This window comes from Coenobita brevimanus, chromosome 46, assembly GCF_032717465.1.
Source record: "Coenobita brevimanus isolate Jiangsu-jjx chromosome 46, ASM3271746v2, whole genome shotgun sequence".
In the NCBI taxonomy this organism is placed as follows: Eukaryota; Metazoa; Arthropoda; class Malacostraca; order Decapoda; family Coenobitidae; genus Coenobita; species Coenobita brevimanus.
Genome location: NC_136999.1, coordinates 53379435 through 53400058, shown reverse-complemented (window position 1 = coordinate 53400058; position 20624 = coordinate 53379435). Strand labels below are relative to the sequence as shown.

Below are 20624 nucleotides of genomic sequence, written 5' to 3'. Positions count from 1 at the left end.
TCTAAGCCGTGCTTTAAACCGAGAAAATTTTACCGTACCGTAATTTCGTTCCGTACTGTACTGGTGCGATACTTATATATATCGAACTGTATTTCTTACCTGTTTCGTGTTCTGCAAGGAAATGGATGATTTAATTTGTTTTCCTTCGTCGATGAATATAATATATATATATATATATATATATATATATATATATATATATATATATATATATATATATATATATATATATATTCATACTCTATAATGTGTGTGTGTGTGTGTGTGTGTGTGTGTGTGTGTGTTTTGGCATAAATATACAGTACGTGTGCTTGTCCGCTATTGTGTGTCAACGTAAAGTTACTAGCAGAACTTGGCCGCCATTTATTGCTGTCATTATGTTTCTGTCACCTAAACTAATATTCATAACTACACAGAACCTTACTCCTTGGCCCCCCCCCCCTCTTCCTTGTCTTACTCTGCATTATAATTGCTGGATTTATTATATGTATTATACAAGATTATAAAATGTGTTGGCGGTCTTCTATTCGTGACTTTACCAGTATGTGCATATCTGTATGGGCTTGTGAAAGCAGACGCGTATATATTTAGCCTGAGTATAAGAATGTATATGTCTACTTTTTATAATGCAAGGAATAAGAGACCAAAGGCTAGAAGCTCCCAAGATAGCTCGCTCCAAGAAAACACTTCTGATCAGTCCCATCTTCCCCCTCCACCCCACACACTCACACTCTCTTCGCCAATCTCTCATTCTCCATTCAAGGCTGGTAAATGCAAACGACTTTTCCATTGGCAGGTTGTGACGCTGGCTGTGTACTCCTTCTTCATTGCCACTCTGATGGGTCGGCAGTTCCTGGACCCGGCTCAGAACATCCCTAACCACCACATTGACTTCTACATCCCCGTCTTCACCTTCCTTCAGTTCTTCTTCTTCATGGGATGGCTCAAGGTTGCCGAGTCGCTTGTCAATCCCTTTGGCGAAGATGATGATGACTTTGAGGTTAATTGGCTGGTGGACAGGAATTTACAGGTTAGTGTACATTGTAATATCTGAAATTAATTGATAGGTGGATTGGAATTCACAAGTCATCGCTCTATCTTCTGTGTTGAACTGTAACAATAGATTAACCCAAGAATATGATGCTAGTCACGAAGAAGTGTTAAGGAAAGGATCAGAGCCAAACTTTTTTTTCTCGCCACTGAGCTATGTGAAATATGCCGCAAAAGGATGAAAATCAGGGCCAAGTTACGGTGAACACACTTTTTTTTAATGGTTAAGTACTGTATGTGTAAGATTTTCAAGTGAGCAGTTCACCATTTCCGTCCAATGATATTTCTTCATTTGAATCAGGTCACTAGCAGATGAGTTTATTCAGCTGAGAGGAGATCTGATTTAGTGATGGGGTTATTAAAGGCTGTATTTAACTTTTCCCCTTGTGTGTGTTTCTCCACGGCTGAATACATATGCCTAGTACAGTAATCCCCCCTGTATCCGAACTAAATAGGGCGAGGGCTGTTTGGATACGCAAAGTTTACGGATATGCGAGTTTATCCCAAACAGTACAAACACAACTTCCTTTGAATACAGAACATATTATAGGTATCAAAATGCAGTATAATCGAACAGCGCCCGCACAAGCCCAAATGACCGCCCTACTTACAAGAAAATTATTTTGTTGTACGGATAATGTCGTACGTCAGGTAATGCAGTTACGGATGAGGGGAAATTACTGTAGTAGCAAGAACGAATGCTAGTAGACAGTACCATATTGCAGGGATTAATGTTGTGGTATGTTTGTAGGAAACCTTTATACCGGTGCAGAAGAGTTCATGAAGTGTAACAGTTTCCTTTTATTATTAGGACGGGGTATTTTTTTTGGCTTCCATCCCATTTCAGTTTCCATGTCTCTTGAAATGAGCACCTCGCCTCAGGAAGAACCCAGGTCCGACTTTGGTGAGGCGCTATTTACCACACTGGTCTCTGGGTCCTTAAAAGGTGTATATACTGGACTGTACCTGTAGGACGGCCCCACAGAAGCTGTTACTTACCTGTGGTCGACGAGTCTCCTCGGCCAGACAGACAGGAGTTAAACAAAAGCAGCAGCTACTGTATATCTAGAAAACTAGAAAATAAACTAGGCTTTAACTGTAAATCTGAATGACGACCTCTTTAGTTTTTTTTTTTTTTTTTATGCGAGGAAGAAGAAACCAAAGGCTGAGCCCGCAAAATAGTTCCTTCCAAGAAAAAAATAAAAACAGCACAAAAGAGAGCCAAATTCAAGATCCATTCATTTCATTTTTGCTGCTACCGAATGAGTTTATTTAACTTAGAAAAAGACCTCACACACTGAAGGGTGTCGGATTACTATACCTTACTCTCTGTTTTGAAAAGTCTATCCCAAGCAGAATAAAACCGTCAGGAAATGGGGAAAAAAAACATTATAAACCATCTCCGGACTAAATTGGTTTTGGAACTAGAGTCAGAAATAATAATGGGCAGAGTTGCTGTCTCTCCCTGTTTTGTGCATTCAGCAATTCTGAGCTCAGCCTCACCCCATCATTACGTAAAAAATAAATAAATAATAATTTTAAAAAAAAACAGATCAGGCTGAAGATAACAATGACATGATGATGATGACGATGATTACTTGGCAGGTGTCGTACCTTATTGTGGACGAGATGCACAATGAACACCCCGAGCTAATCCAGGACATCTACTGGGACGAGGTGTTTCCCCAAGAACTGCCGTACACCATCGCAGCTGAGCAGTTCCGCCGCGACCCCCCTCAAGGCTCCACTGCAAATATGGAAGTACCGGAACCACAGCAAGAGTTCCTTCCGCTTGTTGAGGAGGTGGACGAGGACCAGGAATCAATGTCTGGAATCAACGTGAGTATTTGTGCTATGGTCATCGCTTTACTTATTTACTAGCAACCATTTTAAAGAGGGTATCACTAGAAGATAAATTGCCTGTAGTCTGGTAGGTAGTTAGATCTTTTAAAAATTGTTTTGATAAATATCATTCCTAGTATATTAAGTTGTTTTATTGTACTATGGATTTTCATTTAATTCGAATAAGAATAGTGCTCGATGAGGAGAAGTAGAATTAGGATCTTGAAGGACAATGATACTGCAGTGCATACACGTGTTGCATTTTGTTGTACTGTACTTAAATCTTTATAAGGATGCTTTTGAATCTCAGGTATGCCTTCTTTACTTTAACTTGGTCTTAAATTGCCATATATTATCTTGTATGCTGAGCTGTAACCTTAGATTAACACTGCATTATGTCACGAATACTACTAAATAAAGGATGTAGAGCCTCAGCATTGTCCATTTCTGCCATTAAGCTACGTGAAATAAGCTGACCATGAACTGAACTAGGCCAAGTTAAGGTAAATGAGCAATAGTGAGCAGTATGGAATGGAAGCTACAGTATCTTTGGAGGTCCTTTTTAGGTGGTTGGCATAATGTTAATTAATGTGTGACTATATATACTATAAATAAACCTTGACTGCATCCGTAGTTAGTGTAACATAGCCTACGTACCCTCATCATAGACGTCTATGCTTGTGTCTAATCTTTTATTTATTTAACTTCTAAAGATCGACTTTTCGCCAAGTGGTATGGTGAGTTTTTAAACGATATTACCATCGTATATAAATAGAAATGCACTGTTAAACTCGTAATTTCCACAGCTGATTTGTGTGATATGACTTTTTATGATTCTTAAATTTGCATGATTAGGGAGAGTAAATATCTGCTTCTTCATCCCTTAGTAGTTCGTTTAATTTACCACGATACAGTTTCAGCTTCTGTTAATCACCCCTGATTTTACGTGAACCTGTTGCATCCCTGCGATTCATGTATTTGCTTTAATATCTTTGTTAATATATCAGCCTGTATGTTTCTAGATCCGTGTTACTTTATGTACTGTAGATCCTTTAGGGGTAATAGTACTGAACACAACCGCATGTGTATACTGTATGGCACTTGCGTAATATCTCTTTTAATGACATACCTGCTGTGACATTTACTCATCTGTTAATCTCTTGTGTTGTTACTGCAAATAAGTGAATGTATTCGCTCTTTCAGCTATTGTCTTTCTTTCTGCCATAAGACAGCATTACACTGGGCACCTGTCTAGTCAGCAACATCTGAGTCTCACCTGTCCTTTATTTGTCCCTCCAACAACTAATTTCCTTCAGTGACCGTGGTAGGTGAGGATTTTGGGAAAAAAGGTTTTAAATAGACGATAACGTCAGCAGATCTGTCTGTTATTTAATGAACATTGGCTCTTTTTTTAATTATCAGTAAGATTTTGAGGAAACAGCATGAGAAAACTTACTCATTTTTTTCTCTTAACTCACTGTGCTTGTTCGCCATTCCGTTCTTCTTTGCCTACATTACTATACAGTCAGGGCCTAATACTTCACTCTCCATCACTTCTGTGTCCATTTACATCCATAATTATTATTCACCCTGGACGTAATACTTCACCCTTCATCACTTTTGTGTTCCTTTACATCCATCATTATTCATCCTGGATCTATACTTCACCCTTCATCACTTCTGTTGTATTCCTCCAACAGACTGACCTGGAAACCGGCTCAGGTAAAGCCATTGACATTAAAAAGGGAAGCAACAGTGCCAGGTCTTCCATAGCAGGGTTGGGTTCTTCTCAGCCCCTGTCCTCCCGCAAGCCCTCCATGATGTCCATGCTCTTCAGCCGCCTGTTGTCCGGCAGTCAGGAGAGCATCCGCCGTCCGGGAATCAAGCCAAATGGTGGGTTTGTGCCTGAGTGTGGGTACTTAGATAACCAACTGTCTGTCTTTCTGTCTGTCCATTCATCTCTCTGTCTGTTTATCCATTTGTCTATCTTTTAATTTATCTATCTGTCGGTGTGTCTTTTGTAATCTCCACTGTATCTGTCTTATAGCCATACGTTCCATCCAGAGGGGGTGGCTGTAAACAAAATCTTGCCACCCTTTCCCCCGCCACCAGGCTACCCTTCTTGCAACTCACACCATCCTAATTCATATACTTCTCCATTTCCCTCTCCACCCCACCCTTGGTTTCCCCCTACCCCCCTAGTGTGGTGTTTATTTTAGGTGTTCATAAAGGTAAAGGTGGAGGCAGACACCACAGGGCAGTTACCCGTGGTGCTCATCCCTGTAACCTAAGTCTGAGTCTGTGGCAAATTATTAAGCCACTGACCCGAGATACTACGCCACTGCAATATCCAAGTTACCACAAGTACCTCTACAAGGTGTTACCCTAGTTACTCATTTTACCTGCCAATCACAAAGGGTTGATGGAAGCATGAGTTTTAGGTGGTACCAGTTTCCCACACCAGGATGCTATCGGGCCAGCAGCTTCGTTACTGTCAGCCCAACAGTGTTTTATCCTCGCTTAAAGTCACCTTCTATACGTCCTTTCTTGCACTTAATTTCACAGTAAAGGACTAAAATTTATCTATCAAAGTTCCATTGCTGCCTGTAAAAACTGTTAGCCGGATACCCAATTTGCAACACTAATTGAAAAAAATACGTGATATTAAATACAATAAATCCGGAGTATGCTTATCTTTTTCATCACCCTTTTTGTTATTTATTCACAGTTAAGTACAGCAGAATTACCTATTCATGTTACACTGCTAGTTGGATGTGTTTCAGAATATTACAGCTTTATCCTTACCACTGACAAATTGGCCTTGTAAGTGCCAATGAAACTTTAATAGGCAACATTTCCATAAGTTGTTGTTGTGTTCTTGAATGAAAAAAGAGCTTTAAAAGACGGTACTTGTTAACATATGACCCTGTTATTAAAACTGAGTGGCAGTTATTTATAGAACCTGTAATTGTGAGATGAGATCAGCCTGCCTTCCTCGTTACAGAGTCAGCAGTGGCACAGAATAGTCAGATATGTTCTCTCGTCATCATAAGCTTCAAAAAGTATCGCCAAAGACTATGGGTTTGTCCACATCGTGCTCATATTTTGATGAAATGGCCATTATAGTGGTCAACCACCATTGCCTGTGAAAGGTACTACTATGAGAGTGAAATGTAGGTAGAAGTTTGGTAAATAGTAACATTGCTATCACTCAGTGGCGAGGCGTTCAGCCAGAAGAGTAAAATCCAAGCTGAGAGTCTAACAATGTTACTTTTGTTCATCGTCTCAGATTTCATTTTTCCCAGCAGTTTGCAACAACTGTTGGGAAGTAATTATCCGGCTTTAGAACTTGGATTAGATTAAGTCCACAAAAAATAGCACCTGCCCCATGGTCAGCCTCAGTATGAGGATTCCTTTGGAGGAAGCATGATATCATTTTAATCTATGTATGATCTATACTGTTACAGCAAGTACCACTTCCATGAGTCGGCGTCAGAGCGAGCTGATGCGGTCAACGTCACGGGTGTCAACTAATTCACAAGCCATCTCCCACAGTCCTGAGCCCTTGCCACGTGCCCCCATCGCTACACAGGTACATAGTTCGTTACATAGGTACTGTATAAACTGCACTGTATTTGATGACACAGGTATATCGTTCCACGTACAAGTACTGTATATATTATAGTTCTTTACACACGTACAGTTAGTTACACAGGTACTGAATATATTGCTTTTCATTACACAGGTATATCGTTCGATGCACAGGCATTGTACATACCCACCCATCCACCTCACACATTCACCCACCTACCCCTCCCTGCCTGAGCACCCACCCAACCAACCCTGCCTGTGCACCCACCCACCCCACTCTGCCTGTGCATCCACCTACTACCCACCCCACTCACCCACCATTCCCACCCATTCTACCCACTTCGCCCACCCAGCTAGCTACCATGCCCACCCACCTACCTCACCCACGATGTCCATCCACACCACCCACTCTATCCTGCCCATTCCAATCACCCACTCTGTCCACTCTTCCTGTCCACCCCCCCACCATCCTCACCACCCATCTGCCCATCAGCCTACCCACGTAACCACCAATCTCCACCAGAAGGATGATATGAAAATGTCCACACACACACACACACACACACACACACACACACACACACACACACACACACACACACAGCACGCACGCACGTACTCCCCCTGTGGAAGAAAAACCTTGGTGTACCCCTTGCCCATATGTTCCTCCTTAGGTTCACTTCCCCAGAGATATACTCGCCATGGACCTACTCCTACCATGGACCTACTCTCCCACTACCCACTCACCCACCCACCTATCCTACCCATCCAACCAGACTCACCCACATTCACCCACACTCACCCACCCATTCTCCTCACCCATCCTGCCCATCCACTCACTCACCCACGCTTCTCCACCACACCCACCCAACCCTGTCCACTTTCTCCACCCACCCTACCCGACCTCCTCCACCCTCCCAACTCCCACCCATGCCACCTACCTTGCCCCTCCACAACCACCCACCCACTCAAGCCTCCGACCCACCCCACTAGCCCTGTCCACTCGTCCTTCCCACTCACCAGTCCATTCACCCATCAGACTAGCAGAACCTGATAATGATTTCTCTTTTTATCTGTTTGTGCAATCACCATACGATCTCTTGCAGTGAAACAGCTAATGAAGGCTTAATCTAACTCGTCTAATTTGAAAAGTCACTCCAAAGTTTAGTAAATAGCTGAGAGGTTACAAGGAAGTTAAAAGTACATCATCGGAGTGAAGGGTTTGAAGTTGCTCGTAGGCTCAGTTGATAAGTGTGTCTACAGATTTAGCTTTTTTCTTCTATTGAAGGTAATTGAAAAAGTAATGATCATTTATTTTTAAGTATTGATTTTTTTGTGCCTTGTGGTAGAATATCCAATAACTACTTACATAACTACCTACCTACGTACATTATTTACTTACCTAACAACGTATTTATTGTACTTATTCACCAGACTATTAATGTTCGGTACCTACCTACCTATTTCTTTACTCCTACCAGACTACTGACATTGTCCTACCTACACATCACCCTATCTACCATCCTACCTGTTTCTTACCTACCTGCCTACCTACCTACCTCTTTACCAACCTTCCTACCCACCTACCCAAATACTTACTTTCCTACCAACCTACCCAAATACATACCTTCCTACCTACTACTAACTTTCCTATCTGCCTCCCCAAATACTTACTTTCCGACCAACCTACCCCAATATATACCTACCTACCTACCTACCCATATACTTACCTTCTTACCAACCTACCCAAATATATACCTACCTACCTCCCCAGATACTTACCTACCTACCAATCTCTGTGTTCTCATTGCAGGACAGTGCCATCTTCCGTATATCAGATGCTTCACTCAACAACATGGATGACTCAGTAAGCCCACGCCAAAAGAGCCGGAAAAACTCAGGTGATGACGAGGACCATATTGTAATGAAGATTAGGCGACGAGACAAAGATGGTAAGTGCTGAAGAGGAAAACTTTGTGAATTATTGTGTTTTTAGTTCTCATCATAAGAGAGGGATGGGTTCTAGAATATCACATATTGTTTCATAGTTACTTACGTGAATTGGGACGACTTTCGGGTTAGTTTCATAGGTGGCAGTAACTTAAATTGCCAATTGTTTCTTGTTTTAATGAGGACTTAACAGCAAAATAAGATGTTAGGAAAAGCTACCAAACAAGGACCACTAAATTAACTACTCTTATCCGCATCCAGTCGACCATGTTGGCACCTAAGAAAGACAAGTATAATTCCAAAGTACTATACTATGATGGTTTTTCTTCGTTTTTACTTTTTAATCATTTTTATTACTGCGGGGCGGTTTTATTCAGCTTTGGGGATGCCTCTTCTGGTGGAGGAGGTAGAAGCAGGGGGTGTTGATCCCGTCCATATGTGGATGCGTTATCATATTTTATTCATCCTGCTCCATGTTATATAGATACTGTAGATAGATAGATAGATAGATCATGGACATAAATTAATATTCCCAGGGTGAAGTGTATAAATTTTTGGTGGATGGCAGGACCTCTAAGAGAAGGGAGGAAGGGAGGGGAGTCTAGTGAGTATTTCCTGTCTCTACAAGGTGTGATGTGGAGGAATCCTGTAATACTGAAAATCATATGGGTAGGCCTTTACAAATATACTAAGGTATTAATAAGAATAAAAATAGGACAGTACTATTGAATATTACCTGTTTGTTGTCACGCAAGGCTGCAGAAGACTAAATTCCGTATAACCTTTGCCTCGTGCAGCGGATTCCTAATTATTTGCTGATATCAGATTTTGACACCAGTACTAGACTGTGATCCTTCGACGGGAGGTATTGATTTACAATATGTCGATTTTTCTTCCTGCGTGTTAATGTTTTACCAAACCCGTGTAATGTAAGACGATTCTCTCTCTCTCTCTCTCTCTCTCTCTCTCTCTCTCTCTCTCTCTGTTTGTTAATTTGTTTGTTTGTGTTTTTGTTTGCGTAAGTATGTGTGTGGAATGTGTGTTTGTGTGTTTATGTTTGTGTTTGCGTTTATGTGTGTGTGTGTGTGTGTGTGTGTGTGTGTGTGTGTGTGTGTGTGTGTGTGTGTGTGTGTGTGTGTGTGTGTGTGTGTTTGTTAGTGTGTGTGTGTGTGTGTGTGTGTGTGTGTGTGTGTGTGTGTGTGTGTATGTTAGTGTGTGTGTGTGTGTGTGTGTGTGTGTGTGTGTGTGTGTGTGTGTGTGTGTGTGTGTGTGTGTGTGTGTGTGTGTGTGTGTGTGTGTGTGTGTGTGTGTGTGTGTGTGTGTGTGTGCAGTCTTCTACTTTGTCATCAGGAACACCGTCTCTTTTCTTTTTACTTATTGCTACTGTATACTGTTTATTGGGAAGTCTGAGTCACTCATCTCTGATTATATTCTTCAGGGAATATTATGGTGATGGAATCTGTTGAGGACCTGCAGTTCCCAGCATCCCGGCCAGGCACCGTGCAGAGGTCAAAGAAACCAAGGTCTAATATTCTTGAAGAGGTAAGAAACTTTGTTATAACAGTGCTGCTGTTGTTGTTACTCAACCCTAGTCAAGTCTAACCCAGCAGGCCAGTCAACCACAGGTAAGCGACTTCTCCTACGAGGTCGTCCCATAGGTTCCCTACCTCACTGATGTTGTGTCTGCATCTTAGTCCAGTTACTTCACCACCACCATATAAGGACGTCCCTCTCCACAGTAGAATAGTCAATTAGCAACAACACTGTGGAAGATTACTCTAAGCAGTTTGTCATATCAGGGTATGTTATGTACAGTTTAGCGAATCTGCATCAAATAGGGACAGCTTTTTTTGTATAGCAGTACAGTATAGTTCACAGTATGTCGTATAGTTTACAGTAGTATAGTTTAGCAGTATACCATAGCATAGCATTGTGGTAAGTGATCCATGATCCTGTATGGCTTTACTCAACAGACTGTGGTGGATGATGAATCAGACAGCGAGGAGAGGAGGCTGCTTATCCCAGATGACAGACTCACTGAACCTGACACCCCGTCAGTAATCCCGGATGAGCCAGACGGACATGAGGAGGATAATGCTGGTAATGAGTCTCAGCGTGTGGTTTGCTGGCCCGTTGATGTAATAATGAGAACATCACACTTGGAAGCTTATGGTCTGCATGTCTGTTGATGTAATGGATACAGCACCACACATAGAAGATCATGATTTGCTGGCCTGGTGATGTAATGTGTAGAGGGCCACACTTCGAAGCGTGTGGTTTTCTTGCCGGTTGATGTAATGGGTAGAACGCCCCATTCGGCACGATGGCCTTGCATAGGTTCACTACCCAAGAAGTAACTGATCTCTCAGTTAAGGAAAATGCTAATAATGAGTCTTAGCTAATGGTGTGCATGTCTGGTGATATAACAGGTAGAACTCCACACCCAGGGTGATGACATTGCTCAGGTTCTGCACCAAAGAAGCGGCAGGAGGTTTTTTTATCGCATTTTGGCATCATGGAAAGCAGGCAAGGAGGTTGACCATCTATCCTTAAATGTGCTGGACATTTGTAACCTAGCCTTGGGTCCTTACACTTCTAATGGGCTATTATGGCATTGACTGTTAGCATTTACCTGTGATCATTTACCTGCATTAACCCATGGTGCAGGTCTGTTGTATGATGTGTTGTTGTTACCATCGCTGAGGCAACGTAATGAAACCTGCTTAATTCTGGGGGAGGAATCAGAAGAGAGGAATGAAGATGTTAGAAATGACTTTTTTTCTGAGCGTGGATGTAAACTATCTTTGAGACAGTTGAACATTTAATTAAATCTTATATAATTTAATTTAATTTATTAGTTGCTTGATGAGGCTGTTCCAAATTTTACAGCACCTGATTTCATACCTATAGATCACGCACAGAAGAAGAAGAAAGGTCTGGGCAGCCTTAACCTGAAAGGATTTTCCAAGATTCTCGGGTCAGAAAGACAGCACCATGGAGACTCATCCTCTACACCACCCCAGCAGAGGAAAAGGTACCAGCAGAATCGTATATAGTTGTTTAACCTAAGAATGGCATTAAAAGTAATTTTTGTCACCTCTTATTTACATCCCCATTCATTCTGCCTTTTAATTCCTTTCTTTTTTATAATCCTTTTCTTCTACTTTCTTTCGCTTCACAGCATTTGAATGAAAAAGTCTATCTATCTATCAGTCTATAGTCCGACGCCTTAATCCCACAAAGGGCGGCCGCAGACAAAAAGCCTCCAAGTCGCTGTCACCCACCACTTGACTGCCCTCCCCCCAACTTACTCCCCCTTCCCTCATATCCCTCTCAACTCCATCCCTCCACCTCATCCTCGGTCTTCTCCTCCCTTTCCCTCCCTCCCTCCCTCCCTCCACTTCACCTACATACACCCTCTTAGAATTACCATATAATCCCGTCTGCAGTTACCCCTCATATGGGTCACCTCTCCACACACCTATTTTCCTCCTATGGACCCATTTTCCCTGCTTGAACCCGTTCTCGCCATTAGACCTATTCCCCCCATGAACCTATTTTCATCTGTAGTCGTGTTTTACTCATAGGCCAATTTTCCCCATGAACTTACATTCACCTATGAGTCTATTTTTTACTCATTGATCTGCTTTTCCTTGTACCCATTTTTCACCATGAACCTATTTTTCCTTCATGTACGTAATTTTCTGTGATCTGACAAATTTATCTAGCGTCTTTCAGCTACGTTGATGTCCAAGCGTAATCAGCTTGGAAGGCTGATTGACTAGTAACCAAGGAGAATTGTTCCTACTTCATAACTAAGACTTACTGAATTTCATGTAGCTATGACATAGTATGGAATTAGTGCTGTAACTAAGTTCCCTCAGATGAAAACAAAAAAACTTAGTACTGCTTTGTATATATTTTCAGAAGTGGTGAATCTGATGGTGAAGAGCAATCTCAAGACGACACACATCATCACCATCCTTCATCGACTCCCAGAAACCTGTCGCCCACCGAGGCTGACAGTTCACAGACATACGATCCCAACAGTGGCAACATCTTCCTGTTCTGTGAGACTGCTGTGCCAAAAACCTCAACTCCAGAAGGCAAACTTCCCATAACAAAACCTGATTCTGCTACCTCGCATCCGAGTAATGTGGAACAGCAGACACTGAAGATAGTAGAGGGACCCCAGGAAGGCGGCACAGATGGAAATATCCCGCACAAGGAAGAACCCAGGAAAAGGTTTATATCAGAATGTGAATTAGCAGTAATACCGGAATCTGACGACATGACGACACAGACAGACAGTGGTAGTTTAATAACATAGTTATTACCTTACTTGCATCAGGAAAAACTGTTTTCAGTTCACACTGAGATCTGTAACAGAATATTGTTTACAGTGCAGTTCGTGCAATATATCTAGTGTACTGTAAATTTAACAGTCATTGTTGCTCTGAACACAAATCTTGTCCTTTGCACAAGAGATTTTTTACAAAATTTTTTAAATATTAATTTATAAAGATTTGCAGTTGTGCTTATCATAAAGTCACTAATGGGTGGCAGTAGTGATATGGAGAATTAAAATCTAGTTCATATTGAACTGATTTGCCATGTTTAGTATTCATACCGAGCTTTCACATTAAATGTTTATTAAGAATTATGGTACCAATACACTACAAATTACAATATCATCCAACTGGTGAGTTATTGTGACTGATTTGCGTCAAGTGAAACCTAACATTAGTGTTTTTTCCTAACTCATGGATATACTCCATGCCAGTATCTGTGCACCATAGGGGACTGTGTAGTAACACTTTCATTCCAATTTATTGTGCGTACCACACGTTAATAGTTTTGTCTTTTATGTTATTTATATTTTACAGTATCAACTTCGTTTACCTCAGGAAAATGCAAGAGGATAAAAAGGTGTAAAATGAAAAATCTGTTGTGAAGCAGACCTGCCGCAAAATCTCCTGTACCAGTAAGAATACGGCACATAGTCCGCAGAAACACCCCTGATTTATTTCCCCATCTTGCTTGGTTTGGTTTGTGGCAGGAAGCATCGACCCTCCAGTCAAGAAAAATTGTCCTTAGATCAAAGTATGCAGATAAAAAGAGGGAAGGAGGTTTAGCAGAAAACAATGTGGTTCTGTTTAGAGAAGGCATACAGTGGGAACTCATTTAGCCATAGAACAACAATGTTAGGATCATGCGCAGAACTTGAGTCTAAAGGATATTCTTGGGGGGCTTTGTCTCTGCCTCCACCTGCGGCATCCTTCCATAAGGCAACAAACAGCCTACTCGGAGTGGGATAAAACATTCTGCATTTTCAGAAACCCAGTTTTCATCCATTAAGATGCTGTAACGGTTCCTTACCAGGTGTCCGATCACAGAACACTTTTCCTCTTGATGGTGCAACCCTTGTGAAGCTGTCAGCACACTAAGTGTTCCTGACTGAGGCTGCAGCCACCAGTATGGGATGAGTTAGACCAAACGGGGCTTTCTGATGAGTTTGGATTGGCTCTTTGTAACTTCTTGCAAAATTTAGCACCACATCACTGGACGTGATACTGCTGGAAACAGTTGCTCACTTGCCTGCGGCTATACAGCACATAGTAGCGAATGACAAAAGTATTAGCCACTTTCCTAAAGGTACCTTGATAGTCTTCTGATAGAGAAAAATGGGATTGTTAGATTTGCTAAAACCTGTGCTTGTTTTTGCTTGTTCTCCCTTATCTTGCATTCATCCCGTTTAGTTTACAGTAGTATCCTTAGAAACACAATCCACATAGAAGAGCTTAACTGAACCTGAAGCAAATAGTTAGTACCGTATTATTTTGTTATTTAAAACTAATACATTCATAGTTCTAGAGCAGTTACTATTGTGTTAATTATGTAACCTTAAGTTATTCTAGCAACCCATAGATAACTCAAAGAACGCTTTCGCCTATTCATTGCATAGAGATATTAACTCTTAGTTGGTGACTTTTAAATTTAAGTTATTAATACCAACATGAACTTTCTTTTCTGGTCTAAACAGTGAATTATCCAAGTGTTGCATTTATGCAGGAAAAGAACACAATTTCTTTGTCAAGTAACTGAGGAGCATAATATATTTATTACACATCGCCAAAGAAGCTTATACCCGAACGAATCTTTTCCAGTCTGATATAAACTGGGGTTGTGCCAGAACAATGATGGTTGGAAGTTCCATCTCGGAAGTGCAATAGTTAAAAAATCAAATGGTCAGTATGCACTGTCATTTTAGATTCATTCTTGACATCAAACTGGCAGCATGAACTAAAGCAGTATTTTCCACCGTCACCAGAAGCAACTATCTCAACGATCTCAGCTGGAATCATAGCATATTATACCAACAGCAACCAACAGGACTCGAGTAGTCTGGGATGCAGGTTCAGATTTGTTCCTTATTCTGGCAGAAAGGCGTTGGTTTCGTTGGCTCAGTGTTTTAAGCAGTCAGAAGCAGTCCCATTTACGAATCAGACTTTCCAAGAATGGCAAGATTGTTTCATATAATGGTGCATATTTAAGAAGATAAACTGGATTAACAAATATGAAAAACATACATATGGATTCACGATGCTTCCCTTACCGAAAACGTATCAAATATGAGTTTCTCTCGGCGACATCTTTGACCTCCCTTATACTTCCATTGATTTTTCTATAATTATCATCACTTAAATGCTTTCCTTGTGTTTTCATAAAGAGTGAGCGAGTGCCGAGTAACTGAAAAACAAATTGATATATTTTAAACGTAGTGTTAAATTCATGCATCTATAGAGTATTATAGAAAATGAGAAAGCTTGTCATTCAGCCAGAAATATGCCCGTAACTTTTCAGCGGCCATGGCTCCAACATGACGTCATTTCACTGCTCAGTTGAGATGAGAGTATTTGACCCGAGGCTACAAAGCTCAAAACAGAACCATAGAACGAAAGATTGCTTCAGACGGGAAGGGTTAGTACACAGAAGTAAGCCAGCAACAGACTGATTGTCGTTTGGAAGGTAAGCTCTCCGTCTTTTGTTTTTATCTGCGGCGAAGCTGACAGGTCAACTATGATTCACCTGGGGAAACTTTTTTACCCCACTCCTTCAAGGAAAGTTCGAGAATCTGCTCTTGAAGAACTCTGAGCGATTTTCTTGTGAAATACAAAGTTGCTCAGCTTGAAATGTTGATATTATTTAATACATCAGGTGTTGCGTGAGCTGACGCATCGACTGATTATAAAGCGATTTTCAATTTCGACAATAAGGTGCCATTTTAGCGACTTTCTTATCAAATACAAAAATTCTCAGCTTGAAGTTCTAAGCTGATCTGACATGTCAGCTGTTGAATCAGCTGATGCATAGTTTCGCCGCAGGTGGATGAAGAGTTCTTATTTTCAGCAACAGAGGAAATTAGACGCTTCACTGATATTGCCAAAATTACCCACAAAATTCAGCTACAACCTTTAGGATCATATTGCACTTTGAAAAGTTATGCCATCTTCTAAGCATTACGCACAATGAAAATAGTGCATGCGTAAATAAAATCTTTTTTTTTTTTGGGGGGGGGAGGGGAGGGGTTCAGGAAATACGACTACGATGTTGGCACATTATTTCATTTTCGGTTTCTTTTCAGTCGCATACGTCACAGTACACTAACGCGTAATTATTTGAACAAAACTGGTCATAACCTTGATTATCAACACTAAAGACTGAACTAAAATGTGCATTTGACATTGTAAAGCTGCATATACATCTCGAAGTGAAGCTGGGACATTTTCTGTACAACAAAGATAAACCAACGTAGAAACTGAAAAGATAGTTCCGTTGAGTCCCATGGCTGGTGGAAAATGCAGCCTAAGGTTCCCGTCATGTACCATCATTACTTTCTCGTCTGTATTGGTCCACAGGTTAAGTGATGAAATACATAATCAGAATGTTTCGTATAATAGCGGTGTCCGTAATGGAGTGCAGTTTGCAGTATACTTCCTTGTATCAGTGTATGCTCCAAACGCTTGCTTAACCCCGTCAAAACAATGATATACTTAATGGCTTAATCATGCTATCTCCAGACGATTTTGTTCTGCGTTTGGGTGAATTTCCGAACTAGGAGGAATAAATAGTCTTCATCAGTCTCTTCACCCTAAGCATACGTTTCTTCAGCGCCACATAACTAGACAGATGCACTACATGTTATTATTGAATAGCTCAACTCAGTCAGAGAGGCTTTCCTTACCAGATGAAAATTGTCTGGAAATAGTGAAAATTATCCTTTAAAAAAATTTGTTACCATGTTCAGGGACTTAAATAACAAAGAACCAACTTTTCAATACGTAGACTGAATATACAACAATAAAGGTAAGCGCACAAAATAATTCTCATGAAAGTTACTCAGAGAACATCCACAGCTGTGCGTCTATGGAACATCTTGGTTATACCCCTCGGAGGTTGAACGTGGGGGCCATCAATTGACAGTCAGGGCACAAATTAACATTCAGTATGTAAACTGAATATACCATAATGAACGTAAGCGCACAAAATAATTCTCATGAAAGTTACTCAGAGAACATTCACAGCTGTCCGTCAATGGAACATCTTGGTTATACCCCTCGGAGGTTGAACCTGCGGCACATCAAGTGACGGTCAGGGCACAAATTAGCAAACAGGCATAGGACGAAATGCCTTTTATTACTAGATTTACTTCTGCAGGAGGAACTAGGCCCGTGGGATGATCCTGCACTCTCCGTTCCCTGTTCCACCAGTAGAAAAGTCACAAGACGCCTTTACTTTCCGCCCGTAACGAAAATTTGTATTTTGATAAGGGGAACATGATACGTGGGAAAAAATGCACTCTCCTTTTCTTCTACTTCTTGGGCGAGAAAGAAATGACGGGATGGATTGTATTTTTTTCTTTTTTCCTTTTTTCTTTCCTTTTTTTTTTTTCATTCGAATCCTGGTCGGCATGGTAAGGCGTGAAATGCTTTAATCCCATCAGTATAATGACCTATTTTTATACCTTATTCTTGCCTTCACCACCTGATTTTATTACTTTGGATGGATCTCTGCACCTGAAAGTGTTAATAAAGGCTGTATCCACCTCCTCCAGTTACAAGTCTTCCATAAGCTGAATAACTGCGTCTCGGGATAGCCAGAGTGAAATCAAAAGCACGCCATGTCACTGAAAGGGTTAACTCTTCGCTCCAATTTTGTACTTTTTATTCTTCATCACTCTACCACGGGACGAATTATTCAGCAAATATCCTGAACAGGTTAACTAAGCCTAATTAACCTCTTCAGCTCCCCCAAACACTCCAGCTGAATACAATAAGCAAGAATACGAGTTAAAAATGCGTCATCTGGCTGAAAAGGTTAGCGATTTGTCACTTGAAGGGCGCGGGAGTTATAAATGAAATATTGAAGAAACTTGACACAGTCTTTAGTTATGTTCAGTAGAGATAGGGATGAAAACTTTGCCTAATGTCTCACTTCTGCTTTTTACATTCTTCTGCTGGGTAATATTCTGTAGCTGAGAGAAGCTTGGTGTGGGCCTTCGCATTTAGATCATTCTCTTTGATATGATGCTTCACGGAGGAAAGTGACAGACATACCCCATGTGTGAAATAAATGAAGTGGAATGATAGGCAAACTTTTTCCCCTTCCTGCATTAAAGTACAATTTCCCTGTCCGACCACATAGGACGTCAGGAGCATAAGTTGTATTTGTGGTATTAGGATTTATTGTTAAATGTAGTGCGTTGTTTATAGCTATTATCATGAATTATTGAAACTCCATAAACTACACACACACACACACACACACACACACACACACACACACACACACACACACACACACACACGGATACACAGAATCAACAGTGTAGGGAGCCTATGGAACAACCCCTTAAGGGCAGATGCTTGTCGGGAATTGGGTCTGCTTGGTCAGGAGGACCGAGATAAAAGAAAGAAAAAAAAAAAAGATATCAACTCTAACTCATTTTGTATTCATATCATCTTTTCCTTGCACCATTGTTCACAAAATGAATAAATTAAAATATAAATAAATAAATAAAAACATTCCTATCCACTGTTTCCTGTCCTCCTCTTCAGAGTACATAAAGATTTGAAATGCACGGGCACGTATGATTACATTGGCGTTGGCGAAACGAGAACAGGAGTTATGTTTTGCTCCGTGTGTGTGTGTGAGCAAAATAATTCCGTTATTTTCTTATTTTAACCAGAATTGGTGGAGTGATAGAAAGGGTGACCCAATGCTCCTTTTCTTTTCTTGTTTCAGAATTATAGATCAAGGGTCAAAGTCAGTCTTAGGTCAAAATTTGACCTAGTTAGGTCAACTTAGGTTTTATTTTATTTCCACCAAACTTAGAGGAAAGGTTGAGTGTAACGCAAGAAATGAAAGGGTTTGATTTTGGGAATAATCGGCCAAGGGTCAAGGGCACAGGACAAGGTCAGCTGTCAACCCATGTGTCCCCATATAAGAAAAATAAGTAAAGAGAGCTTTGATCTGATTTAGGCCAAATTTGGTAATAGGGTTAAGGATCAGCAAAGGGTTAACCTCTTGTTCTGAGAAAAATAAGTCAAAGGTCAAGGTCTCAAGGCAAGGACAACAAACAGTTATTATCGAATTTTAAACAAACTTTGTAGAAGGGTTAAGGGTAAGGCAAGGGAAAAGTCATTCGATTGTGAGCAGAATTTTCCAAAGGCAGTCACAGGGAAGGTAAAAATTCAGGGTCACAGGACAAGGTCACTTCAAGCAGTTTTCACCTGATCTGGGTCAAGCTTAGTGGAAGGGATGAAAGTCAGGCAAGAAAGTAGTAATTAGATTTTGAGAACAGTTGACAGCAGATTAAGATTACAGAGTCAAATGTTCATCTCTTAGATAAAAATCATGTATGCAGGTGCTGCAGTCTCTCTCTCTCTCTCTCTCTCTCTCTCTCTCTCTCTCTTACCAAAGGGTGAAGGTGGAGGCAGACGCCATGAGGTGCTCAGCCACATGCCCATTTCCATAACATAGGCCTTTGGGCCTGTGGTGGGTTATTCACCCAGTATCCTGGGGTACAAGGCCCCTGCATCATCCAGGTTACCAGAATTACCTCAGTGTTACCCTAGGTACTCAATTTACTTACCAACCCACAAAGGGTGGATGGATACCTGAGTCGAGTGATGCCATGCAGCACCCGCACCAGGATTGAACCCTGACGCTAATGGGTCAGCAACGTTGCAATCAGCGATGCTAGCCGCTCAGCTACCGCGGCTGTCAAAACCAGACTTTTTTAAAATTGCAGGTTTCCAGTATATAATGATTAAAGAAAAATCAAGCAGCATCAATGTTCAAGTACATACGACCTGGAGGAGTTGATTGAAACTACGTGAATCAAGTATATGCCGCCCATGATGTACTAAAGCATCCCTGTAGTGTTAGTCAGGCAGCCGTGAGGGTTGGCCACAATGCTCGTTGCTCGCCACAGGTGTTAAATAGTTGTACAATCAGAAATAACATTTCATAAAATGTATAAAGACGTAGGGATGGCAGCGCGCCAAAAACCAAGGGAACAAAGTCGAGGCGGTTAATAAAAAAAAAATAAAAAAATCACATCCTTACACTGTTTTTAATGGCATACTTTTGTGTACTGCATCTTTGTTTAATAGTTATACCAATACCACGACATTCTTGGTCGCATTTATGCTGGACCATAATGGCACGTACAGAAGTTAAATGGGGCTGGAATTATGGTACATGCCATTTTTATGCCTTGATCTTGGTGCGGTAGTTGGTTTTGGGCGCCTTGCCATCCTTACTTCATACATTTTATGGTTTTTTATATTCATTTTATTGATTTTATTACACCTTCTGTTCAAACAAAATTACTTTAAATATCAAATTTTGTCCAGACTTCAGGGGGAGGGGTTAACGGTAAGGGAAGATGAGGTATTTCCGTCTAGAGAAATATCAAAAATCGTCACCGGGCAAGGTCAATATTCGACTAGTGTGTGTGTGTGTGTGTGTGTGTGTGTGTGTGTGTGTGTGTGTGTGTGTGTGTGTGTGAAGAAAATAACTCGAAGAGTTTTAATCCTATTCTAATTAACTTCCTGGAAGGTTTGAGGGTCAGGGAATGAGTAAACCTGCTGTTTGAGGAAAATGACCCAAAGATCAAGGTCACA

At 41.0% G+C, this 20624-nt stretch overlaps 1 protein-coding gene across 1 annotated transcript in view; it reads left to right on the top strand.

Moving 5' to 3' along the window:
• The window catches only part of LOC145398735 (uncharacterized), a 30877-nt gene extending 18114 nt beyond the window's left edge, over positions 1-12763 (top strand). Inside the window, exons 6-14 of the mRNA XM_080271533.1 lie at positions 797-1030; positions 2656-2889; positions 4593-4785; positions 6360-6484; positions 8297-8435; positions 9872-9975; positions 10407-10533; positions 11344-11467; positions 12361-12763. Of these exons, the coding sequence (XP_080127659.1) occupies positions 797-1030; positions 2656-2889; positions 4593-4785; positions 6360-6484; positions 8297-8435; positions 9872-9975; positions 10407-10533; positions 11344-11467; positions 12361-12763 (1683 nt within the window). The remainder of the gene's footprint in view (positions 1-796; positions 1031-2655; positions 2890-4592; positions 4786-6359; positions 6485-8296; positions 8436-9871; positions 9976-10406; positions 10534-11343; positions 11468-12360) is intronic.
• Positions 12764-20624: the final 7861 nt, after the last annotated feature.